Raw genomic sequence first — 24,533 nt, 5'->3', positions numbered from 1 at the left:
TTGCATCTCAGTTTAAAACTCAGGGCAGGTGCACCTGATTGGCTAAGCCCAGTCATTTGCTAGCAGTGCCTGGAAAGCAAGTAAATGGCATTTTCAGCTCATAAAGTAGAAGGCTGTATTTCTCTTCCCCTATCCACCCTCCCATTTATCGTAAAATAGAAATTTCCCAAACATAGGGGAAAAGTCCATATGTTGAAAGACTGTGAAAATGACAAACCTCCACACTTGGTTCCTTTCTTCCTAACTCCAATAGGAGCAAAGAACAATTTTCCCACTTACCAGTATCTCTGGATATTCTACATCAGACCTCCAGGGACCCTCCATTCAAAGCCAAGTCCTGTGGATAGTGTGATGCTAACACAGCCCTTTAGCAGGCCTATCAAGAGAGCTCATTCTCAGAATCTTATCCAAGACTTAATCCCCATAAACTACATTGATTTAGGTGCTTCAGTTTATCAAAGAGCAACCTCGATAGGAAATACACCTCAGATCTAAGAACTGGTCCCATAGATAATGTCATCAACATCACTTCTAGAACAAAAGATTCAAGGCAGTACCTCTTAATTATAATACAGTGGAGGGCAGTTCTACTATAAAGGGAGGTAAAGAGTGCTAAAGGATCACGAAAAGAGGAAAACCTGGGGGTTAGGAAATGGGGTGAAGTGGAGTGTAGAGAAACCTTTACCTGAGATAGATTCAGCTAAGTCAAAAGGACAAAGGCACTGAACTCTGGGCAGAATGGTCAGCACAAGCGACGAGAGAGGGGTGGTCCCTGCAGGGAACGAGAGTTGGCTTTCCATGTGGCGTCCCTGGCAGCAGCGTAGCTTAATGATAAAGGCCAGTTCAGATATGTGGCTTTTTACACTTGTCAATTTTCAGAGCTTTCCTTAGTCACGAACAGCTAAAGGTACTTCTCCCCACCACCCCATCCCTACCCATTTATTTTAAATCATGGAACTGAGTTATTTTGCTCCAGACTCTTTTCCAGAATTTCACACCACACTAAATTAAAAGTTGGCTTGCTGCTCTATATTTCTCTGCATCCTTGGTGATGCGAGCTGTTTCCAAGGGAGAATAATCCACGGGTCTCTCCTCCCCACCCTCACTCCCACCTATTCACAAAAGCCTCAGTGGCGAGATGCCAACAACTCCTAGAGGTATTGAGAGGAAGGAATCAACATAGGGCTGAGGGGCCTCTCCTGCTCACTGCAAGGCTTCTGGGTGCTAAAATAAGACAGAGACGAAAAAGACAGAGGAGGAGTGTCCCCAGTGGTGTCTGAGGACAAAGCCAGGCCAGTTGCTATGCCCCCCTTCCCCAGCCCCCAAAGCAAAATAACCACTGGGATGTTTGAAGCATTGTAAACTCATTTCCAACTTTGTTACTGTTTTCATGGCAACCTACTTACTTAATTCTTTCTTTTCTGTTGCTTTGGGTTAAGCAGGTAATGTGCCCTTTTCCTAAAAAGAATCTGCTGTGCATTACTAAGTCTTCATGATATTTCATACAATTCATTGCCTCCTATTAAGTAACGGACATGGTAAGAGGTGCCCTGAATTGGGGGAAATAGTGTGCCTAGGTGGCCTGGGAGCAAGTAGGGGAGGGTTCTCATCTCAGAACCTCCTCCATGAGCAAGTCTTTGTCTGTGTCATTTCATTTTTCTGGGCCTCAGTTTCCCAATCCCAAAACTGAGTTGTTTGAAATGGACAAAAAAAAAATTGGGTTTATTTCAGCTATAACCTGCATTTTCACCAGATTCATTCTGGAGATCATCCTGGCTATTCCTTCCTTCTTTACTGGAAGCCATTTGGTCTTCTAGTTCCACCTTCCCAATTCTATTTCTTTTTTCTCTTTTCTCCCAGGTATTTAATATCTTTCTCATATTAGTTAGTAACCCCTAAGTTCAATGATTTTAACTCAATAAAACATATTCCCCACTCACTTGACTGTCCACAGCTGATCTTCCTGGTGAGTGGGTGATTCAGAGGCGCACAGGCTTGCTGCATTTTGTGGCCTCCAAGTTCTCTACATTTAGCTTGTAGGGAGGAAAGAGTGGAGAAGGCACAGCCACTTCTTAATTACCTCTGCCCCGAAATGACAGCCATCCCTTCTGTTCAGATTCCACCAGTGAGCCCCGATCACATCACCCCACCCAGATGCAAGAGGGGCTGGTTGCAGAGTCTACACTAAGACACATATCGCACAATGGGTGGGCTAACTGATAGGAATTTATTGGCTCAGCGTTTAGAGGTTAAAAGGCTTGCTTCCTCTTGGGGTCAGTAGCCTGGCTGGCTAGCATTCCTTATGGTCCGGGGCTTGCCCATCCCATAGCAATGTCGTCATCGTTCTTCTCCTGGTTCTGTTGACTTCCTGAGGCTGGCTCATCCCTGTGACTTTCTTTCTGTATGTCTGAATTTCTTCTGCCTATGAAGGCCTGCAGTAATCCAGATCAAGGCCCAACCTCACTCATCTGGGCCACATCGTAAATAAAATAACATCTTCAAGAGGTCTTATTTACGATGGGTTCACACCCACGGAAACCCGCAGCAAGAACTAGAACAAGGCTAAACCCTCCTTTGAGGGCTCTCTTTGCAAAGTGAATATCAGGTAAAATTATTTATTTTTAGTCAAATAAACAGCTATACAATGAACTTGTAGCTGAAAATTAATAGACATCTTAAGTATATTCATCTTGGAAGGTGACACAAGATTTTGCCAAGAATCCAAAGACCCAACCTTGAGCCCAGATCCTGTGGTTGGTTTGAATGAACGCTGCAGTGAGAACCAAGGCCCTGGATTCTGCTTCTAGTCTTATATTCAACAAACCCTTAATATCCAACTAGGATTTAAGCTGCCGCTGCTCAGTCTTTAAAATACATACGGGTAACCTAAGGCTCTTGGTAAAGGGACATTCTGATTTGTTGGGCCTGGGGGGCAGAGGGCCCTGAGATTCTGTATTCCTCCAGCCACACTCGGAGGAACAAAAACATGATTCTGAAGACTTCTCTTGATTCGGCTCAGGAAGCATGTAAGGAACACTGCTGTGGGCTGGCTGGTTGGGGCACAGAGGTGACTCTCTTCCTCTCCTAGTGCTAACAGATGGTGCCCACATAGCCACTCCAGACTGAGCTATCAAGCCATAAATAGAGGAGCACAGGGTGGGAGGAGAGCTAGAGAAGGGGATGGTTGACTATACACAGGTAGAATCTTAACATATGAGTGGGGTCTTGAAAGACAGGTAGAATTTTAAAAGGTAGCAAAAGGAAAGAAAGCTCTGCCAGGGAGCTGGTGCATAAGGTATGATGAGTTCAGAAGACTCAAGAAATTTGATGATACTGGAACACTGAGCATATCTGAAACTTTTATGACCTAAGCTCTCAGGGAATCCATTTCTTCTCTCAATAGGCTGTATCTCCAGTGCCTGCTTTGTAGTAGGCATTCAGTTAAGAAGCCATTGAATGAATGAATAAAAGAATGAATCCCCTTGCCTTAGACAGATGGACTTTAATAGTTGCTGAGTGAATGGGTAAATAAATACACAAAGTGAGTGGGTTTGACTAGATGATCTAAGGGCCCCCTCATGTCCCACCTTCCATGGCCATGACAGTCATTACTTCCGAGGGAGCACAGTTTAGTGATAAAGAGCACAGATTCTAGAGCTAGTCTACCCAGTTCAAATCGTAGCTCTTTGTGACTAGACAAGTTACTCAGGCCTCAGTTTCCCTATCTGTAAAATTAAAAAAAGGTAATAGGTCCTACCTTATGGATTGCTATGAGGAGTATATGTGAAGGTCTTAGAACAGCACCAAGTCCACAGTAAATACTCTGCAAGTGTTCCTGCTATTAATATTTCAAGATTGTGTCATCAAAATGCTTTAAGCTGCAAGCAACAATTAATTCAATTAATGGTCACATTCTTTTCCACTTCTGTTCTGTCTGTCTACCCATCCATCCATCTATCTACCTGTCTCCTATCTCTCTTTCTCCATCTCTCACAAACACAACTCTGATTATATATGATTTTTAAAAGAATAATCATGATATAAGCACACACACTCACAGAGCACTTACCATGTATCAGTCACTGTGTGGAACACTCGCTCCACACCAGGGCAGTCAGTACCATGGTTATCTCCAGTTTTCAGATCAAAGCCTTAGAGAAGTTCAGCAAGTTACCTAAGGTCACGGAATTCATAAGTGGCTGGGATTTGACGTCAGTTCTATGCATGTGACCATATGCTGTGCTAGCACAAGCTGTAGAGGACAATGGCAGTGCACTGAATCTGCCAGAGGGAGCTTTTTAAATAAAAAATTCTGATGGCATCATGCTCGTGCTTAAGCCCCTTCACTAGCTCACCCTCGTTTTCAGTATAAAGTCTGTGTTTGTGAGCCTTCCTTCCCAGTCTCTTCCTCACAGCCCCCCTGCCTACCTCCAGGACCTCATCTCTTTCTAACTAGTCCCTTCCCAAGTCCCATCCTGAATGCTCCTTTTTTACCAGCTGCCCTTGCCATTCCTGGAGAGCTTTGATGCACGTGCATGCTCTCCCACCAGACTTTCATATGTACTGGCCTCCTCAGTCAGAGAAACGCTCCCTTTACTCTGTGTGCCCATCAAATCCTACAGGTACTTCCAGACTCAGTTGAGACTTTGCTGCACTGGGAAACTTCTGATCCCCTTGTGCCTGGATATCCTTCAGTGTGGTCTGTCACAGAGGTCATCAGCCTGCACTGTTACTGCCCAGCTCCCCTCCCCAGAATCCAAGCACCTTGAGGACAGGTCCTGGTCTCATTTCTCATTTAATCTAACTGCCTAGCACAATAATTACCTAAGCATATAGAATATGCAAAAAAATTTTGCTGAAAGTGTTAATGCATCAACTAATCAAAGTATTGCTTTAACTTGGGGTCTAAGGATGCTTAGTGATTCCATGCATGGGCTTTGGGGGAAGTACAAATCCCTTGAAATTAGGTACAAAATTTTGAACACTTGTGCATTTCTTAGGAGAAAGAATCCATAGCCTACATCAGATTTTTAAAAGAGTTTGCCATGGGGACAAAGTTAAGAACCACTGAATAAAAGGGTGGCCAATGTAAGTCAACATATTCCCAAATGTCTTTTGACCAATTACATATGTCATTAAACTAAGATACACAGATTATAGGCCTCACCATTATTTTCTGAAACAAACACTTTGACATACTGCTAAGATGCTAGTTCCCAGTTCCAGAGATGACAAAACATGAGGGTCTTTGAAATATTGTGCCCTGTTTGGGGGTCAGTCATTCATGTCAGAGAGGTCCCTGCTCTCCTATCAGTCTCTGAGGTGGTGTAATAAAATGGGGTAGGGCAGTGCCACACAGTGCAGGCCACGTAAGCAGACCAGTCAGCCCGGCTCTGGGCCTCAGTTTCCTCCTCTCCATAACAGGGAGAACAATACCTGCCCAGAAGGACATGGCTGATACAGTGCCTGGGTTTTAGAGCTGGCATTTGTGAACTGCCCCTTGCCTAATTTTCCCCTTCCCTTATGTCAAGCCATATGCATAAGATAAGATCTCACATAACTGAGATCCCTAGTAAATATGAGTTTTAGATATGATACTTGCTTATGCTACTGAAGCCTCCCAGCTTTGCAAACATTTCTTCTCTAATTTTTTATAAATGCCTAGTTCTATTTGCCTGCCATTTCGGGTCGAGTATATGACATTGGACTTTAGTCTGGTTTTGTTTTCTTTTTTCCCCTGTGTCCATTTTGCTCTGTGTTCATGGCATCTGCCTGGCAATTTGTTGTGAAAATATAGAGATACTTCATTAAGTTTCATTTTGCTTTTCACAATAATCTGGTATGTTCCTAGTGACACATTCGCTTTCACGTTATTTGTTATCACCCACACTCTACACCCCTGCACAGGAAGAAGGGCTTTCTGTTGTCCCCTTGTCCTTCCTGAACTCCTTTGTGAGCTCTTTCTCTGCTGAGCTAGTTTTAGCCACTGTACGTTCCTCCTGCCTCCCGTGGCAGGGAGGGCTGAAAGCTCAGACGCAGAGAGGGCTGGCCTGTTTGGATGGTGTTGGTGTATCCCCTGAGTTAGACTAAAATATTAATATGCTTTCTCCCCTCCCCACCCCTTCTGTTGTTTAGTATTCTTTTTGCAGATGTTAAAGGATTTACCAACCTCTCCACGACCTTGTCAGCTCAGGAGCTGGTCAGGATGCTCAACGAGCTCTTTGCCAGATTTGATCGACTGGCCCATGTGAGTTGAATTTAATTCCCTCCTAGTCTTTTGCAGGAGCAAGGAGCTGCATGTGGAATGAGGGGAGAGAAGGATCCAGCCTTCCTCATCAATCTCATTACCATTCTCCATCCTATCCCAGGGCCTGGACCCTTGACCTTCATGCATTCTGAGGCTGATGTTAGTTATTTACAGTTCTCAGATGGAGGTTTATCAGTTTAATTTTCCAAGTTGAGAGACAGCTGGCCAAGTGTCAATCAAACCAAAGTCTTTATTTTGATGATCTGCTTTTCCCTCCCCCATAATCTCCTCCCCTGCCCCGCATGTGGCCAGGTGCCATCCCATGGCACCCTCGGTGCTCGGACATTCAGTGATGGCTGCTGCAGTTGCCCGGCCAACCTCGACCATCTGGAACAAATTTGCCTATTCTAAAGCACCAGTAATCTGCGAGACCTTCCCACCACCATGTTGTTTGACCTAACTTAAGAACTCTAGTTTTGGCCAAGACATACCTTCATTTTTCAGCTGACTTTATCAGAGCTACACTAGAGAAAAGCTTAAAGGAGAGGGATTAAACAGATCCCTCATTCTAAAGCTATAGAGTTAGACAGGAATATCATTGCCTGTTGTGTCTCAGAATGGATTTAGGGTTCAAATAGACGTGACCGAGTTTCCTAATTCATAAAGTATATATATTATTGCCAACTGTTGGGAGAATTAAATAAGACCTTATCAAGTGGGAGTTCATTTCTGGAGTATCAACAGGTCCTATTTTAAGGTTTCCTCCCTCCAAGGGAGATCCATTTATACTTTTCACCTGAGCCAGGTGTTGTGCATGGTGCTATGTGTTGGGAATAAGAGAATGGCTAAAACACATTTTATCCTTTCCTGGAGTTAAGTCTAGTCAGGGAGACATAAATAGGTAACGGATGCAAAATTTGTTATGTGGTATGATGAAGGTAAGTCTAGGGCGCATGGGAACACAGAGGAGGCAGCACATAACCCTTGGATCAGAAAAGACTTCCTGGAGAAAGTGCCTCTTAAGCTGAATCTTAAAAATTAGACAAACAAATGCAATAGAATATGAGTCAGCAATAAAAAGATATGGTCCACAGATACACGCAGCAACATCAGTGAATCTCAAAGGCATGCTGAGTGAAAGAAACTAGACACAAAAGGCAAGATAATTTATAATTCCATTTATAAGACATACTAGCAAAGGCAAAATTATAGGAATAGAAAACGGATAAGTAGTTGCCAGGCATTGGGGCTAGAGAGAGGGGACTAACTGCAAAGGAGTCTGGGGTGGGGGGTTTGGGGATGATATAACCATCTTGATTATGGTAGTTGCATGACTATACACACTTGTCCAAAAGGTGAATTTTACTGTATGTTTTATAAATTATACCCTAATTAATGTGAAGAAAGCAGAACAAGTCTTTTTATCCAAAGAAGATAACAAGAATAAAGACTCACTCCACATGTGTTGAGACACCAGAAGGGATTCAGCATTGCTGGTGGGAAAAATTCAAATTAGTGATTGATAGACGTGAGGCCAGAAGCTGGACTTTAATCTGTAACTACTGGACAACTGTTAAAGAGGAGATTGACCTGGGGCAGAGAAAATGGTAGAAACTCAGGTCTTCTCCTAAAGCAGGGTTGGTTTTACTTGGAGGGCTGGGGATTTGGGGGAGGAAATTATGTATTTATTTTTATTGTTACATCATTGGTGGTCAGTGCCATCTACACATTGATTGTTCTTCTACTTCCTATTATGGTTCTAGATATTTTTGCTCAAAGTTGTCAAGATGAATAAAAATGGCCCTCAAATGAGAACTGAAACAGTAAGCCCCACTGACCCAGGGGAAGGCTTGCTGAGTAAAGTTTAATCCAAGTTGTTTAACATTTATTGAGCACGTATATGCCTGAGTCACCATGCCAGGCTCTGGGAAGATAAACCCATCCCCTGTCCTCAGAAGTCACAACCTGGTAAGGGGGAAAGACACACCTATAAATAACTACAGGATGGTGTGATAGATACAGAAGCCTGGTAGACAAAGGAAGGAGCAATTAGGTGCTTAGGAATCTGAGTTCTGGCAGCATCCAGAGAAGGGGCCATATTCAATTCAAGCTGAGTCTTGGGAGAAGAGCAGGAGCTTTCCAGGCAAAGAAGTACCTTCTAGTTGGAGCCGTGGTGCAAAGGTAGGGGAGTATGAAACCATGCTGCTTGTTCAGAAAGCTGTAAGGCGCTCAAGGTTGCTAGAGCGTAAAGAGCATGGGCAATGCTGTGAGAAGCGAGTTTGAAGAGGAACAGAGGAAGAATTTGGGGGGAATGGTGCATTGTTTTAAGGAATGTGGACTTTGTTCTGCAACTGGGGCTTTTCACCGTGGATTAGAGAACACAGTCAGGGAGAGTGAGGAAATATACCGCCAAGCACCAGTGCATGCAAGAAGCCATAGTCCATCTTCTGGGGTGTGAATCTTTTAGAAAGATTTCAAAGAAAAAAATGAACATCAAAATAAATACAGATATTTTATGGAGTAAAATAAAAATGATTATTAATTTTGATAAGAACATCAGGCATTCATAAACTGCCTGGTATGTGTTTGGCACTGTGCTGGGTACTTTCGCTGGATGACCTAATTTAGTCCTCAGGACAACCCAATAAGGCAGGTTCTATTGTTATCCCCAATTGACAGAATGAGTGACTGAGGCTCAGAGAAGTAAAATAATCTGCCCAGAACGACCAGGAGGCAGGGGATCATGACGCAAGCCTAGAGAGAGTGAGACCAGGGCTTGCCCTTAGCTGTCATGTGATGCTGCAGGTGTTCTTAGAGATAGAACACAAGACATCAGAGAAGTGATGCTGTTCCAGGAGGCCAGCTGGAAGAGAGAAATCCTGGCGACTTCAAATGTGAACCACCTTGAATGTACCTTGGGCAGATGACCTCTCTCAACCTCAGTTTCCTATCCTAATTGTAATGAAGGATAAATGAAGCAATCATTGCAAAGCATCTCTTAGAACAGAGGTTGGCGCTTATGAAGTGCTCTATACACATTAGCTATCTGAAGAAAAGTTGGAGCACCTCTGCCAGTGAAAGCAAGTCTACTCACCTTGGAATGAGAAAGTCAACTCAAAAGGTTTCTGCCCTCAACCTTAGGCAAGTCACCTAACTAACTGGGTTACAGATTCTACTTCTGTATAAAAGAGGATTAGACTTGCACTTTCTTATGATGTCTTTTAGAACCCAAGTTCTGTGGCTCTGTAAGGTTCTCTGGTTGCCTTGTCATGATATTTTCCTTCAGATTTTCATTATATTGTAGATGGGAGATAACCCAGCTGTAGCAGTTTGATATGGTTTATGAATTCCAAAAGTAGATATTTGATTATGTTTGTAAACTGCTTTGTACTTGGGCATGATTAAATTATGATTAGGGCTTTGATTGGGCCACGTCAGTAGGGCGTTGAGTCCCCACCCCAACATATGGCAATAGACTTTGGTGATGGAAGTAATTTATGCTTTATGGGCCTGGTAACTGCAAGCTTCTACCCCAAATAAATACCCTTTATAAAAGCCAGCAGATTTCTGATATTTTGCATCAGCACCCCTTTGTCTGACTAATACAGAATTTGGTACCAAAGCGTGGGGAAGTGCTTTTGCAATTACCAAAATGCTGGAATGGTTTTATAAACAAGTAAGGGATATTTTTTGGAGAAATTGTAAAATGCTTAATGGAAAAGGCCTGGATCACTTTGAAGAGACTATTGATAGCAATATGGAAGCTAAAGAGACTTTTTATGATGCCTCAAAAGTAAAAGATGAAACTATTATTGGAAACTGGAGGAAAGGTGATCCATATTTTAAAGTTGAACTTAGCAAGATTAACTCCTGATGTTTTATGGAAGGAAGAATTTGAAAATGGCAAGCCTAGGCATTTAGCTGAAGAACTTTCCAAAGTAAACCTGGAGAATGGAGCTTGGCTTCTCCTTGCAGCCTACAGCAAAATGTTAGATGAGAGAAATATGCTGAGGACTGACCTGTTGGGCACAAAGAAAACAGAAACTGATTCCGGAAATTCCAAGCCAGTGGAAATCAAGTCCCCAGAAGATAGTGCCCCATTTGAGGACATAACTAAACTTAGAACTTGTAAATCAGAATTGAAGATGTAGTTATCTATGAAAGACTTGTGGAAAGTCTTACTGTCTGACGGCTTGGACCCCTGCTTCAAACATTCTAAGCCAACAGACTTTTTGAGAGAGCTGTGTGAACAAAGCCACTGTCAGCCTGGAATAAAAGGGACATGGAAAGGAGAGATTGAAAGGGAAACAACTTCAAGAGGAAAACCATGGAAGCTGAAATCTGGAATTAAGACATAGCCTTTGACCAAGAGAGGAGCCCCACCCATGTGTATAGAGAGGGTGTGTTTGCCCCAGCAGCTGAAGAAGGTGGATGTTCCCACATGGGGGAGAGTTTTGCCACCCCAGGGTACAAGGAGTGTGGAGTACATTCCTCAAGGATTAGGGAGGTTGAGGTCGACCAATACCCCATAGCTCTGAGAGGTGTGAGCCTGTCTCCCATGGATTATGGAAGGCTAGGTGGTCAACTCATTGCTCTCAGACAATTGAACCTGTGCGCCAAAGTTTAAGGGGATGTTGCCTTCAATTCACTGTACTAGGGGAGCTAAGACTCTAACCCAAAGATTGGATAAGGTGTGGAAATCACCCCAACACTCTTGGAGGGTGACGTCTGGAGCTTGGTCTATACCCAGATGCTTAATGAAGGTGGAACCAAGAAAATAGCCATTGGGCAAGCCTGTGCAAAGGATGGGTTCCTGTAAGGCACCAAGAAAAAGAAACCATCGTCTTAAGAATGACCCTCAGACTGACATCTAATGAAGCATGTCCTGCAGGTTTACTGAAACGTAGAGGACCTATGATTCATGTTTCTCTCCCAATTTCTCCTTATTGTAATGAAAATGTTTATCCTTTATCTGTCTATTTGTGTACTGGAAGCAGATTGTAAGTTTCAGAGCTAGAGCAGACAGGACTTTGCCCCAAGACAAACTGTATTTCTTTAAACTGATTGTGATAGGACTTAGTGCTTGCATTGTTACTGATTTAAGGTTTTTTTGAATACGGTCATGTCTTTTTGGAATTCAGAGAGTGGATTGTAACAGTCTGATATGGTTTATGAATTCCATAAATAGATATTTGATTACATTTGTAAACTGGTCTGTACCTGGGCATGATTAAATTATGATTAGAGCTTTAATTGGGCCACATCAGTAGGGCATTGGTGGGTGGGGACTCATAGATAAAAGACATGGCAAAAGAAGAGAGTTGAAGTTTTGATACTGGAGTCTTGAGCTGGAGCCTGGGAAGTAAGCACACAGAGGAGCTTGGTTGTGAGGAAAGAGAAGCAAACCCCAGGAAGAGAGGAACCCTGAGCCAGAGAAACGCAAGCTCTGGGAAGAGAGGAACCCAAGAAGCCTGAACTCTTGGCAGATGTCAGCAGCCATCTTGACCCAACATGTGACAATAAACTTTGGTGAAGGAAGTAACTTATGCTTTATGGCTTGTTAACTGTAAGCTTCTGCCCCAAATAAATACCCTTTATAAAAGCCAACAGATTTCTGGTACTTTGCATCAGCACCCCCTTGGCTGTCTAATATACCAGCGCACATAAAAATGGTGCAGTCTGGACTCATTTTTTTCACTGCCCTATTAAAATGCAGGAATCACTACAAAGTCTTAAAGTTCCTCAGAGTTTGATTGGATTCCTCAGTGCCCTTGTGGATCAAGCATTTGTAATCATTGATAAGGTCCTTGGCAAAATTTGGTAAATTCTCATCTTTGATCTTTTTTTGTTTAATAGAGGGGTCCACACCTATCCCTGCAACCCAAATTAGAAATATAGGCTATTATACTATTATGAATGCCTTAAAATTATAAAACTCAGAACATATTTATTACAAATAACATCATCACGTCTTAAATTTGTTTTTATTTCTGTCAAAACTGGAAGCATCCTAAATTTCCAGCAATAAGGAACAAATCTCCTACTATGGAGTGCTGACCAATGGATAAAAAGAGTAAGATAGCGACTTCTATACTGATACAGAAAGCATTTCAAGAAGCCGTTGCATAAAAAAGCACATTTCAGAGCTATAAACATTGTATGACTCTTTTATAGCTAAAAAGTCATGAAAAATAATGCATATGTATAACCATGTATATGTATATATGAATACATAGTGTCCTCTAAGGAATTGGGGGCGAGGAGCCCAGGCTTCCAAGGTACTTGTGGCCAGAGGCTGGGGACAGTCCATTAGCTTTTTCTAGTTTCATTTTTTACTAGGAAAATATATTTATGGATAATTTTTGTAATTACAATTAGTTAAAAAGACCATCAAATTGTCATGACTTTTTTTGTTTGGTTGATTGGGTTTTTTGTTTTGTTTTTGTTTTTGTCATGGTTTTTAATATAACTTTCTTTTTTAAAGTACACTAGTGGCAGTAATACTTCTTTTTGTTTTGAAAGTCTTTTTTATTTGTCACTGATATTTTTCTGTTTACTTGTTCTTTATATAAAATTCTTTATATATTTTTCTTTATATAAAATTCAAACACCAAAGAAATACTTTAGAGATAAATGCATCCCCTGTAATCCTAGCACCACTCCTCAAGATATAACCATCTTTGAAAATTTGATGCATATATTTCCTAACTTTTACATACATATTTGTCTTCATAAACTTTATGGATTTTTCCAAGATTTTTTTATATTATCAAAGTCAGCAAGATCAGAAGAAAAGGATTATAACAAGACTAGCTCAATAAAATTTGCAAGATGACTTGCATCCAACTTTATTTTTCTTTTTTAATATATTTTTCCAGGCAGTCTTTCTTCCTTAATATGAATTTTTCAAAGCAGTTTTTGAGAGGAAGATGTTGCTTGGATATTATTGTCAAGTCGCCTGACAGCTCAAGGGATTTGATCCGAATAATGTGTCTGCAAATTGACAGAACTTGAAGAGTTGAAGAGCTAAGACAGACCTCTTTTTTCCCGTCATACGTGCTACATATACGACAGTTCTTTTGAGCCTATATTTTTTAGAGGAGGCTGCCCACTTCTCCTTTGATTTACAAGAGAAATGCCCTGAGCATGAACCTTCACCACACTGTTCGGTGGTCCAGAAGGGCAATCAGCCATTTTACCCAATCTCCTTACAAAGCACACTTTTGTCAGGAGATCTGGACTTTGCCATAGTTCATACAGTTTTGTAGAGAAAAGAGCATGGAGCCCCAAGGTCAGGCAGACATTTCTGCCTCTTGCTTGCTGTGTGACCTTCAGCTCCTTACCCCTCCTGCTCAGTTGGTTAAACAATGCACTGCTCAGAAGGGGGCCGTGAGGACTAAAGGAGACAAATGTAATGAATAGAACACATGACCTTGCACATAGTACAAGCTCAATAAACATTAGTCCCCGATTGCCTTCACCTCTGTTTTCATGGGAAGATCACTGATTGGGAGTTGTAAAAATGACATCTGATCCGCATCATCACTCTCAGCCAGCTGGCCCGGAATGAAGCATTTATACTTCCTGTGCAGCAGATTTTATATCTTTAAAACAGATGTAAATTGTCTCCCCTAGCTTGTTCAGGATTACTGTGAGGATCAAAGGAGAAAAGAGCCTCCTAAGAAGTCTCCTCCATGGTAGGTGCCATTATCATGGCTAAGTGATGACCAGCATTACTCTGTTATGTTCTAAGGACAAGAGTGATTATTTTGACATTTGACACATATAAGGAATTAAAACTCAGCACTTCAGTGACTTAGCCAAAGTCAAACAGCTGGTAAATTGGACCAGAATACAGATATCTGAGTGTTAGATTAGAGCAGGCATTTTCTGCTGCAGACCTTTCCTTCACCCTTTCCCAGTGCCAGCAGGGAGGCAGATTCCTGCACCATGTCGGACAGCAGCGAGCTCTTGAGTCACTCGCAGCAGGCTGTGCCCCAGAAGACCATTTGCAGATGCGGAGTGGCTTGAGTGATGGAAATCTGTCTGCAGCCTCCCAGCCTCAGTGTTCTTATCTGCCAAATCAAATAAGGGATCAGATCGGCAGTTACCAAATGCTCCTTCTCAGATAAATATTGAGAAGTCTTAACTAGTGGGTGTGAGATGAAAAAATAAATACAACAGCAATGTAACACACTTTCATAATGTTAAATGCGTTTTCTTTGAAGAACTTCCTTTATTCTAAGAATAGGCCTTTCTACATTTTCTGGTCTTAAAAATGCCCTTTCGTTTGTAAAGTGATGGGGAGAGTAGATGATAGTTGGCTTGTGATTTTTGTTATTTGTTGGTGAATATTTCATACTTCCTTGGCAAAATTCAAAAATTGTACCTTAGAATATTATCTTAGTTTGCCCGAGCTGCTACCACAAATACCACAAACTGGTTGGGCATAAACAACAAACATTTGTCTGCTCACGTTTTCAGAGGCCAGAAGTCCAAATCAAGCTGTTGGCGAGACCGTGTTCCTCCTGGGAGCAGCAGGGTTCCATGCTGGCATCCTTGGTCCCTGGCTTGCATGTCTGCCTTCCGTCACAGGGCGATGCCCTTTCTTTTCTCACTTATGTGACTTTGGCCTCTTTCTATAAGGCCTCAGCCCTCTGGCTAAAGCCCCACCTCCAGGCAGCTGGCCACACCATAACTAGAAATAACACCTTCCTGAGGTCCTGTTCCTAGGGGCCTCACACCCACAGGGACACAGATGTTGTTGGAGTCTTTCTTTGTTGGAGTACGTGGCTCAACCTACTGCACACAGTTCCACAGTCCCTCTGGCTTCTTTAAATGACTGCCCCATAGACTTCACACATCTGGGAAATGACAGGACCAGTGGACAAGGCGATCTCTAAGTCCCATTCTGGCCGTGACACTCCAGAAGTCATCGAAGAAGCAACTGAAGGTTGTTAAGCCTCCCTTACTGATGAGACCTCATCTTCAGTTCTCTTGCAAAATTAGCTGCAGGGAAGCCACCAATTGACAGGAATCACGAGGTCCTAAAAATAACCCTGGAAAGGCTGTGTGTGCCAGCAGGGGTTCTGAACAGGCATCTGTGCCCTTTGGGGAAGGTTGGCGAGGGCCTCTAGGTCAGCTCCAGACGGGAAGCACCCTAGCCAGCTCTGAGTCTCTTTTCCGTCTGATGTCTGTTTTTTATTTGGAGGATGATTTCATTCATTTGTTACCCTGACATAATGGCCCAACTCCTGATGATATGAGGAAGCGAGCACAGTGCTTTACAGCTTGGAAGTACCGTGCTGCTGGCATCTCGGGGGACCCCTTTCTGTCAGCAGCTTCCCTCTTTCCCCCCTCGAACCTTGCTGTCCCAGAGAGAGCCCCAAACCCATAGAGCTATCGAGCCACTGGCTCCTGCAGCTGCAGCTCAAGAAGGCCTCTCAGAGGCCACTCAGTCCCACCCACCCGCCCAGGGAACAGTGGGAAAGTCGCCTGCCCATGATTACAGATAGAGACGCCAAGGAGCTGGGACAAGAGTCGAGTCGTTAATTTAGCCCCCCCACCTGCTGGATCCTGTACTGAGCCTTCACCTGCATCACCTCACTCAATCCTCACAACACAATGAGGCAGGTCCTATTGTTATCCCCGCTTTACAGATGAGACTCAATCCTCACAACACAATGAGGCAGGTCCTATTGTTATCCCCACTTTACAGATGAGGCAACTGCATCTCAGAAGTTAAGAAGTTCAGCCAAACGCAGCAAAGATGTGGGGGTTGGGGATTTGATCCAGAGCGACTGAATCCTAAGCCAGCAATAAATGCCTCAAGTCTTCTAATATCATCCTGGGTCTCTTTCCTCTAAACCCTGTGATATCCAGTTTCCTCAGTGCAATAAAAAATTAAGCACCATTTCCCCATGATTGCCTCTCTTTAAAGATTTGAAAGAATCTTATCCTTGAAATTGCAAATCCACCAAATGTCTACTGTGTTCTACTTCTGGCCTGTTAAATGAAGATAAATTTACCACCTCATAGGGTCCCTGGGAGGATTCACTCTTTTAGATAGGGTACATAGCAGATGTTGTTATTAAATCAGTTTTGTGTTCCCATATTCTAGAGTGGTCAGTGCTTGGCCTATCTTGGAGGCTCAATTTACTTTTTCAGTAAACAAATGTATGAATTAATAAATGAATAAAAGGATATATAAGCTAACATGGAGGTGAAGAAGGTCAACCACCACACCAGGAACCAAGAGTGCCTACAACTAAAAGCAGGAGGATTGCATCCAGCATCCATGTGGAATCTAAGCCCCCTCTTGATATAGATGTGAAGTGGACACAACCATTCCAAGGTCCACAGGATGGAGGAATAAAATATGGATGAGAGTGGACTTACTTACATTCTATTCATGAACTATTGTAATTAGTAATCGAAGAAAATGTGGCATTGGTGTGGAGAAAGTGGCCATGGTGGCTGCTGGGGGTAGGGAGTGGGAGGAAGAGATGTGATGTGGGGGCATTTTCGGGGGTTGGAGTTGTCCTGGGTGGTGCTGCAGGGACAGTTACCAGACATTGTATGTCCTCCCATGGCCCATTGGGTGCGCTGGGGGAGAGTGTGGGCTATGGTTTGGATCATTGACCATGAGGTGCAGCAGTGCTCAGAGATGTATTCACCAAGTGCAATGAATGTCTCATGATGATTGAGGAGGTTGTTGTTATGGGGGGAGGAGTGGGGTGAAGGGGGTTGGGGGTATATGGGGACCTCATATTTTTTGAATGTAACATTAAAAAAATAAATAAATACAAAAAAAAAAACCTTAAAGAAAAAAAAAAGGATATATAAGGCATAGTCAGCTGCCCTTCTTAACATGCCAAAACCCCAACTGGGAAGGAACTTAAAATAGAGTTGAAATAATAGGAATCCCTAAGTGACCTTATATTTTTCAGAGCCTATTATTGGCTAAAGAATGCTAAGAACAGTTAAGTTAAAGACCTGTTCTGAGAAGGAGGATGTCACTGGGAGCCGGAGGAGTACGGGGACACTTGGAACATGCACACCGAATGCCCATTTCTGGTCAGACCTGTTCCAGGAGTGGATGTTCGTGGAGCTGGGAGGTAGCAGAGCCAGGATGCAGCCCTGTTTCTACTTCCCTGGCTCCCCTCCACCTCCGACCCTTCACCCCCCATTTAGGGTATGCCCTAATTTCCTAGGAGGATAGTAATAGCACTGGGTACAGACTCCAGGCCCTGCTGCCTGTCCCAAGGTTTGAGAAACACTGCCTCTTCTGATCCCATCTTCTCCTCTTCCACTCCGTTCCTTCCAGGAGCATCACTGTCTTCGCATTAAAATCCTGGGAGACTGCTACTACTGCGTGTCCGGCCTTCCGGAGCCCCGCCAGGACCATGCCCACTGCTGCGTTGAAATGGGCCTCAGCATGATCAAAACCATCAGGTAATTCATTCCTGGGACTCATCTCCTCCCCAGCACCTGGACCTTCCACATGCATGATAGGAAGGACAATCTAATACATCCATCCATGTGGTCTGTCAGGAGTTGAAAGATGAAGTCCTTTGACTTATTTCAGAAAAGCCATGTGTCTGTTAGGTCTCTCAAGTTAATTAACGTACCCCGCTCAGTTATTTCTTAAGTATATCTCACTTTCAATTATTTGTGCAAAAAATCTGTACTACAGGCTTCCTGGTGGGGTTACAGCAAGAAATGAGACCAGTGTGGTCTTTGCCTTCAAGGGTGGTTACAGTGCAGACAGTTTCAAGATGGTACAATAAGCTCGGTGAGAAATCAAATCCAGGACACTTGAGGGGACTAGTGCCGCTAATTCAACCGATGTGTTGGAGAAGGCTTTCCAAAGGTAGTGCAGTCTAAGCTGTTTCTGGAAAGGTGAGTAGAAATTAGCCAGGTGCTGGAGGCAGAGTGGAGAGCTTTAAAGAGAGGAGGGGCATGTGCGGGGTCCAGCAGGTGCTGCTCTGGCAGCTGGTGTGGTAGGAGTGAACGGATGGGGTGGTGAGAGGCTGCAGGAGCTGCTCAGCCATCTGAAGGGGAGTCTTTTCCCCCTAAGGGCAATGGGAAAACATTCGAGCGTTGCTGCCAAAACTGCCTCTATGGGTGTGTGACAAGTGCTTTTGGCTTTGGTCAATATCTCACAAATTGAGGCTTAAAAGAGGGAAGGGAGAAGTTATCGACACTAAAAAGTCTGGAACTAAGCTGTCGATGGCACTGGGACAAAGGCTCATTGTTAGCAGAGACCTCCTCAAGGTTGCAAAATGGTTGCAGAGCCTCCAAGCATCCCACTCTCACACCACCTCAGCAAAGACAGTAAGGAGGCCTATGGGAGGCAGAGCTCTCCTTGGTTTATCTTATAAGAAAAGACAAGTTTGGCTGGAAACCAACCAGAGGACACTGACAATATTTGCAGCTTGGGGTGATGGTCTAAGGGGCGTGTGATCCTTGGATCCCAGTCTGGATAAAGGTGCAAGGGCAGCAGGACAACAACCCCTAACCCCTCCCCCAACACATACAGCCTCCACTGCACGTGCAGCTTGCCTGCTGCGGCCAGGACCAAGCTTGGCAAGGGAAGGAGGGATTTAAGCAACTGTAGCCTCCCGTTCCAGAGCCTGGCTGTGGCCTCTCTGGACTCGTCTCTCCTCTCCTCCCCTGTCCTCTCCTTTCTCCCCGCCCCTTTCCTGTCCCCACCTCCCACCCTCTCCTCTCTCCTCCTTTCTTCCTCTTGCTCTTTTTCTGTTTTCTTTCTAGAGATAAAAATTCCACACTCATAATCTTTCCTCTGGATTCTAACTTTACCGGGGTCGTGTTTTCTGCCCCTATCTGGGAGGCAGCACAATAAAGGGGCAAGGACAGGCTTTGTGGTCTGACCAACCCGTGGTTCTGTCCCAGCTCCACCGTATCTGGTTGTGTGACCTTGGGCAAGTAATTAACATCTCTGAGTCTCAGCTTTTCTGTGAAGACCTGGGCATAACATTATCCATCTTGAGGGTGGGTGTGAGGCTCCAAGGAGATGATTTTTCTCCTGGGCTGCCACCAAGCCCGCACTCACTCAGCTTTTACTATCACCATTGTTGTCACATCTGTATCCAGATCCTCCCTGTACCGCTGTCAGCTGCAGACATCACACATAGCAAGAGGAAGGAAACATGACTCTTTTCCCTTTGGCATTTGACACCTCCAGCTTGGTAAGGGAGGTCCCTGCCCTGTGTGTGTGACTTTACCCACTTCTCTTGGCAGAGAAAATGAAAAGCAATTAAAATGCAGAAGAAATGCATTTCCCCAGCAGCAGTGCCACCAAGGACCACATAATGGTTGTAATTTCCTCCAAAGCTAAACGAAGGGTGTTGTCATGCCTTCAAAGTGCCCTGGCAGGACAGAGGTGAGTGGAGCTGCCCGAAAGCTTCGCTCCTGCTCCCAGACGAGTGAGCCACATTCCCGAAGCCAACACCCTTAGAAAGGGAACTTACTGAAATTCACCCAGCACAAACGATCCGCCAGGCAATGTGCTAGGTATTTTATTTTATTTTATTTTTTTATTGACTTTGTAATAATATTACATTAAAAAATATATATATATATATGAGGTCCCATTCAACCCCACCACCCCCACCCCACCTCTCCCCCCCCCAGCAACACTCATTCCCATCATCATGACACATCCATTGCATTCGGTAAGTACATCTTTGGGCACCTCTGCACCTCATGGTCAATGGTCTACATCATGGCCCATACTCTCCCCCATTCCATCCAGTGGGCCCTGTGAGGATTTACAATGTCCGGTGATTGCCCCTGAAGCACCATCCAGGGCAGCTCCATGTCCCAAAGACGCCTCCACCTCTCATCTCTTCCTGCCTTTCCCCATGCCCATCAGCCACCATGTCCACTTTTCCCAATCCAATGCCACCTTTTCTATGTGGACATTGGGTTGATTGTGTCCATTGCACCTCTATGTCAAGAGGAGGCTCAGATTCCACATGGATGCTGGATGCAATCCTCCCACTTTCAGTTGTAATCACTTTAGGCTCCATGGTGTGGTGGTTGTCCTTCTTCAACTCCATCTTAGCTGGGTGTGGTGAGTCCAATGAATCAGATTGTAGGTGCTGGAGTCTGTTGAGGCTCAGGACATGGCTATCACATTGTCAGTCCAGAGATTCAAATCCCCTAAATATATCTTAAACCCCAACACTAACTGCACCTCCAGCACATTAGCATGAAAGTCTTATGAAGAGAGATCCCATCTGAGTCCAGATTCATCACACATAAACACCAGTTCCAAAGAGGGGCCATCTGACCTGGTAGTTAACCCCATCGGCCATGACCATAACTCTCATGGGTCTCTTTAGCCCTCAAAGGAACCAATACCTGGGGGTTGTATCTGCTTTTAATGCCATGATTGCTTTGAATTCTCATAGTGGTGTGTCTGGGAGGGTGTTTTTGTTTTCACTGATTTTGTTGGCATAAAAAGCAAAGTTCAGAGAAGTCCGGTGACTTACCCAGGCTTCGAATCCAGCTTTGATTAACTTCAAAGTCCATTTTCTTGGGAAACACTATGTTGAGTTCCTTGAAAAAGAACTGCAAGTAAAAAGCAAAAACTTAATAATAAATTGAGCCTTGTGGATCATGTCTCTTAAACTAAACCGCCTCCTTTGTGTTTTGGTGTGGCCTGTGATTTTCCATGCATGGTATGATGGAGAGGAAAGACCTAAGACTGTCCATATATTCTTGGATGAATCCATTGATTTCACGCAGGAGTTAAGGGACTGATTAGGTGTTATATATGAAGTCACTCTGCAAAGAGTAAAACAGGAGATAAATATTTGCAGTTGTTTGGAAAATCATAATAAGTGCACTTTGTCCCATCCAGCCTCCCACCAGCCCAACCCTCCCCAGCCCTGATGATTTTTAGAGGTGATTTTTCCAGCACACTGGATGTGGAGCAGAACCACCTGGATATGTACTAATACAAATGCTTGGGTTGCACACCCGAAGACTCCAGCTTAACAGGTCTAGGGCAGAGAAGGGCCATTTTGTAAGCTCTCCTGCCATGAATCCAGTGTCCCCAGCCTGCCTGAAAGGTCACTGATTTCACAGTTCTTCTGTGTGGGACAACTGTATAGGCCAGGGAAGTCAGAGTAATGGAGACTTTTACAAAGTGAAGCATCACAACTTGGAACTTGTAATCGCCAAGTCCCGCTCAAATTGTGGGAAAAGGCACTGCCATAGAAAATCGCATCTTCCCAAGGGAAAATGACCAGAGAAAATCGTATTTTTCCAGAAGCTGGCATCAAACTCCCTTGAGGAAAGGCCATCTTTTGTTGAAAGAATGATTTGATGAGCTGCTGGCAATGAGGATAAGACCTTCAAGGAGAATTTAAGTAGCAAAAGATGGTTCCCAAACAACCTTTCGAGGTTTAATCCTCTTGGTGACCTGTGGGGCCTCAGCCCCAGGTGAGTTGGGTGTGAGGTATTGGAGCAGATTAGATTGCCCTGTGACAAAGGGGCAGGCCGGAGGCCACTAACCAGGCTCAGCTGCACGGGCCAGTGGGCAGAATCCAAAGGGACCCAGGGGCCACGACACCAGGTGTCTGAAGGCCAAAATTCAGTGTTCCTTCCTTTTGAGGGTAGGATCATACTTCCATCCTTTTGCTCAAAGGAGGAACAGGAGACAAAAACAGTCTAGAGCTGGGGTTCTTAACCTTTTTTGTTCTATAGATCCCTTTGCCAGTCAGGTATAAACCACGGACTGAAAACCTTTTCAGAATGTAGCAGCAGATAATTTAATGGCACTCAGCTAGTGTCGGGTCTAAGAACTACCATAATTTTTAAGTATGAGATATATAACAGTTGTAATGTGATATGAAATTAATACCACTGTAATTTATTGCATATGTTTGTAAGCGGAGGGAATGCTAGATTTCAGTTAGAGGGCAGAGAAAATAAAGATAGTTGGTTTTTTTGGTCCAAGCCCACAGATCCCCTGAAATCTTTCCATGGACCCCCGATTAAGAATCCCTGGTCTATAGACCTCCTCTTTCCCCTTATGTCCTTTCTAATATAATTCCAAGCATTATCTAGCCAAGCTTCCCAGCACTGAGTTTAGGCGGCTGCTCTGGTGCTGGCCTGCCCAGCTTGGTGGATGCAGAAGAATTCTGCCTACAGCCAAGGCTCTGCAAAAAAGAAACACTGCCAAATGATTTTTCTAGTGAGGGACAAGAAGAATAGAGGTGTTTCTTACTCATTTCGTGCCTTTCTATTGGCAGAAATGATGTGCCCACAGTAGCAGCAGCCTACCTCTTGGGGAGGAGAACCTAAATCTTTATCATGCCTCAAGAAAAATATGCAGTTGTCACAGTCTGTTCACTCCATCTGTCTTCACGAAAGGAAAAACTTTTGAATAGCAATTCCACAGACCTCATGCTCCATTTAAGGGGTTTCTCTAAGGGTCTCCCATAAAACCAAGAAGAGGGATTCGAGAGAGAGCAGGGTAAGTAAAAAATTAATAGTAGTTTGCTATGAGATGTGTGAAGAAATCCACTCCTTCACTTCCACTAAGACCAAGTACACAAGTGGGAGAGATAGACCTGCATTGTCAGCTCTGCTGTTGCACCCTCTTCTACAAGGACACAGAGGTCCCTCCTGTAGGGTTATGGGGAGAGAAGCCTAAGGGTTCCACCTAGAGCACCCTTTAGGTCAGGGTTTAGTATGATGAAAGAGGCTGCTGATGCTTCTTAGCCATGAATTTCAGCAGTAAAGAGTTTTGATCTAAAAACTAGAATGGATTTTGTTCCCATTTTAAATGGTTTCAAGGGAGGCTCTGGGGCCAAGACTCAGAAGACTTGGAAACTTGTGTGAGATCTAAAGCTGTAAGCACTAAATATGCACACATTCTTCTATCAGTCAGTAGGCCAGTGACTGGCACTGTGCTAAGCCTTGGTGATGCCATGATGGAAACGTCACTCTACCTCCTTTCTTTGCTCATGTGGGTCCATTAGAAAGATCACCTGGACTTCCTGCTATAAAGCAAGGAAATAGGGCCAGCTCAGCTGTGAAGTCTCTGCCAGTTCTGGAAATCAGTAATGTCTTAACCACCTGAAAATTAAGTTTCAGGAGTGAAAGTTTCTACAGTCTTTCCACAGGAGTTTGTATCTTGAGCATCAGCAGAAGATCTGCAACTGATATGATGATGCAGAAGATATGAACATCTATTATCATAATGCTTTAAGATGCTTGTAGCATTATCATGTATCTTTTAGGACAGGATATTAACCCTCCGGCCATTTTATCCAATTTAAGATTTCCTTTCTGAATACTTGGAATGGGACAGTGAGATGTGAGATTTGGATAGATTGAAATGACTCAAGGACTTTCTCTCTTTTTAGTATATTTAAGTGCTTCTTTCACTTCTTTAAAATATGACAATTCAGGAAGCGGACTTGGCCCAGTGGTTAGAGCATCTGTCTATCACATGGGAGGTCCGTGGTTCAAACCCCGGACCTCCTTGACCCATGTGGAGCTGGCCCATGCGCAGTGCTGATGCGCACAAGGAGTGCCATGCCACACAGGGGTGCCCCCTGCATAGGAGAGCCCCACACGCAAGGAGTGCACCCCATAAGGAGAGCCACCCAGGACGAAAGAAAGTGCAGCCTGCCCAGGAATAGTGCCGCACACATGGAGAACTGATGCAGCAAGATAACTACACAGAGAACAGACAACTGGGGGGCAGCAGGGGAAGGGGAGACAATTTTTAAAAATTAAAAAATAAATCTTTAAAAAAAAAAGTCTAAAATATGACAATTCAGTAACATATTTTAACTGCATGAGTCAGAGTCTGTTAATACCTAAACAGCATCTTGAATATAATGTGGTGACTTGAGGTCCAGCACTAATTCTTCCAGTTAGCCAGAAAGCATGATACAGAAGAAACAATAGGTGCTCTGAAATTAGGCAAACCTTGGTTGCAATTGGCTCAGGCTTCTACAGTTTCTGCTATTGCTGCCAAGTGGGTGGCCAAGCATTGCACACTGAGGTATGACTGCTGGAGATTATTTATATGTGTAGAGGAGTATCCCAGATATATAGTTTATCAAAATGTTAACAGTCCTAACTAATTCTCACACAAGATGAAATTTTTATATTCAGTCCAGTTCCAACTGGAAAACTGCCAAGAGGTCATAAACTTTGGAAACATATATAATATTACAAGGTATTTATTTGTAACATAATGCCAATCAACCATTTATTGACTGGTGGCCACCCAAAA

General features: G+C 43.8%; 1 protein-coding gene across 5 annotated transcripts in view; it reads left to right on the top strand.

Annotated features, from left to right (window-relative positions):
• ADCY8 (adenylate cyclase 8) overlaps window positions 1–24,533 on the top strand; it is a 284,440-nt gene that overhangs the window by 121,854 nt on the left and 138,053 nt on the right. For all 5 annotated transcript variants that reach the window (XM_058276038.1, XM_058276042.2, XM_058276041.2 and 2 more), the window contains exons 4-5: window positions 6,136–6,247; window positions 17,574–17,701. In XM_058276038.1, coding sequence (XP_058132021.1) covers window positions 6,136–6,247; window positions 17,574–17,701 — 240 coding nt within the window. The remainder of the gene's footprint in view (window positions 1–6,135; window positions 6,248–17,573; window positions 17,702–24,533) is intronic.

Source organism: Dasypus novemcinctus, chromosome 14 (genome assembly GCF_030445035.2).
Source record: "Dasypus novemcinctus isolate mDasNov1 chromosome 14, mDasNov1.1.hap2, whole genome shotgun sequence".
NCBI lineage: Eukaryota > Metazoa > Chordata > Mammalia > Cingulata > Dasypodidae > Dasypus > Dasypus novemcinctus.
Note: the sequence above shows the minus strand (reverse complement) of the source record. Positions and strands in the feature narration are given on the sequence as shown.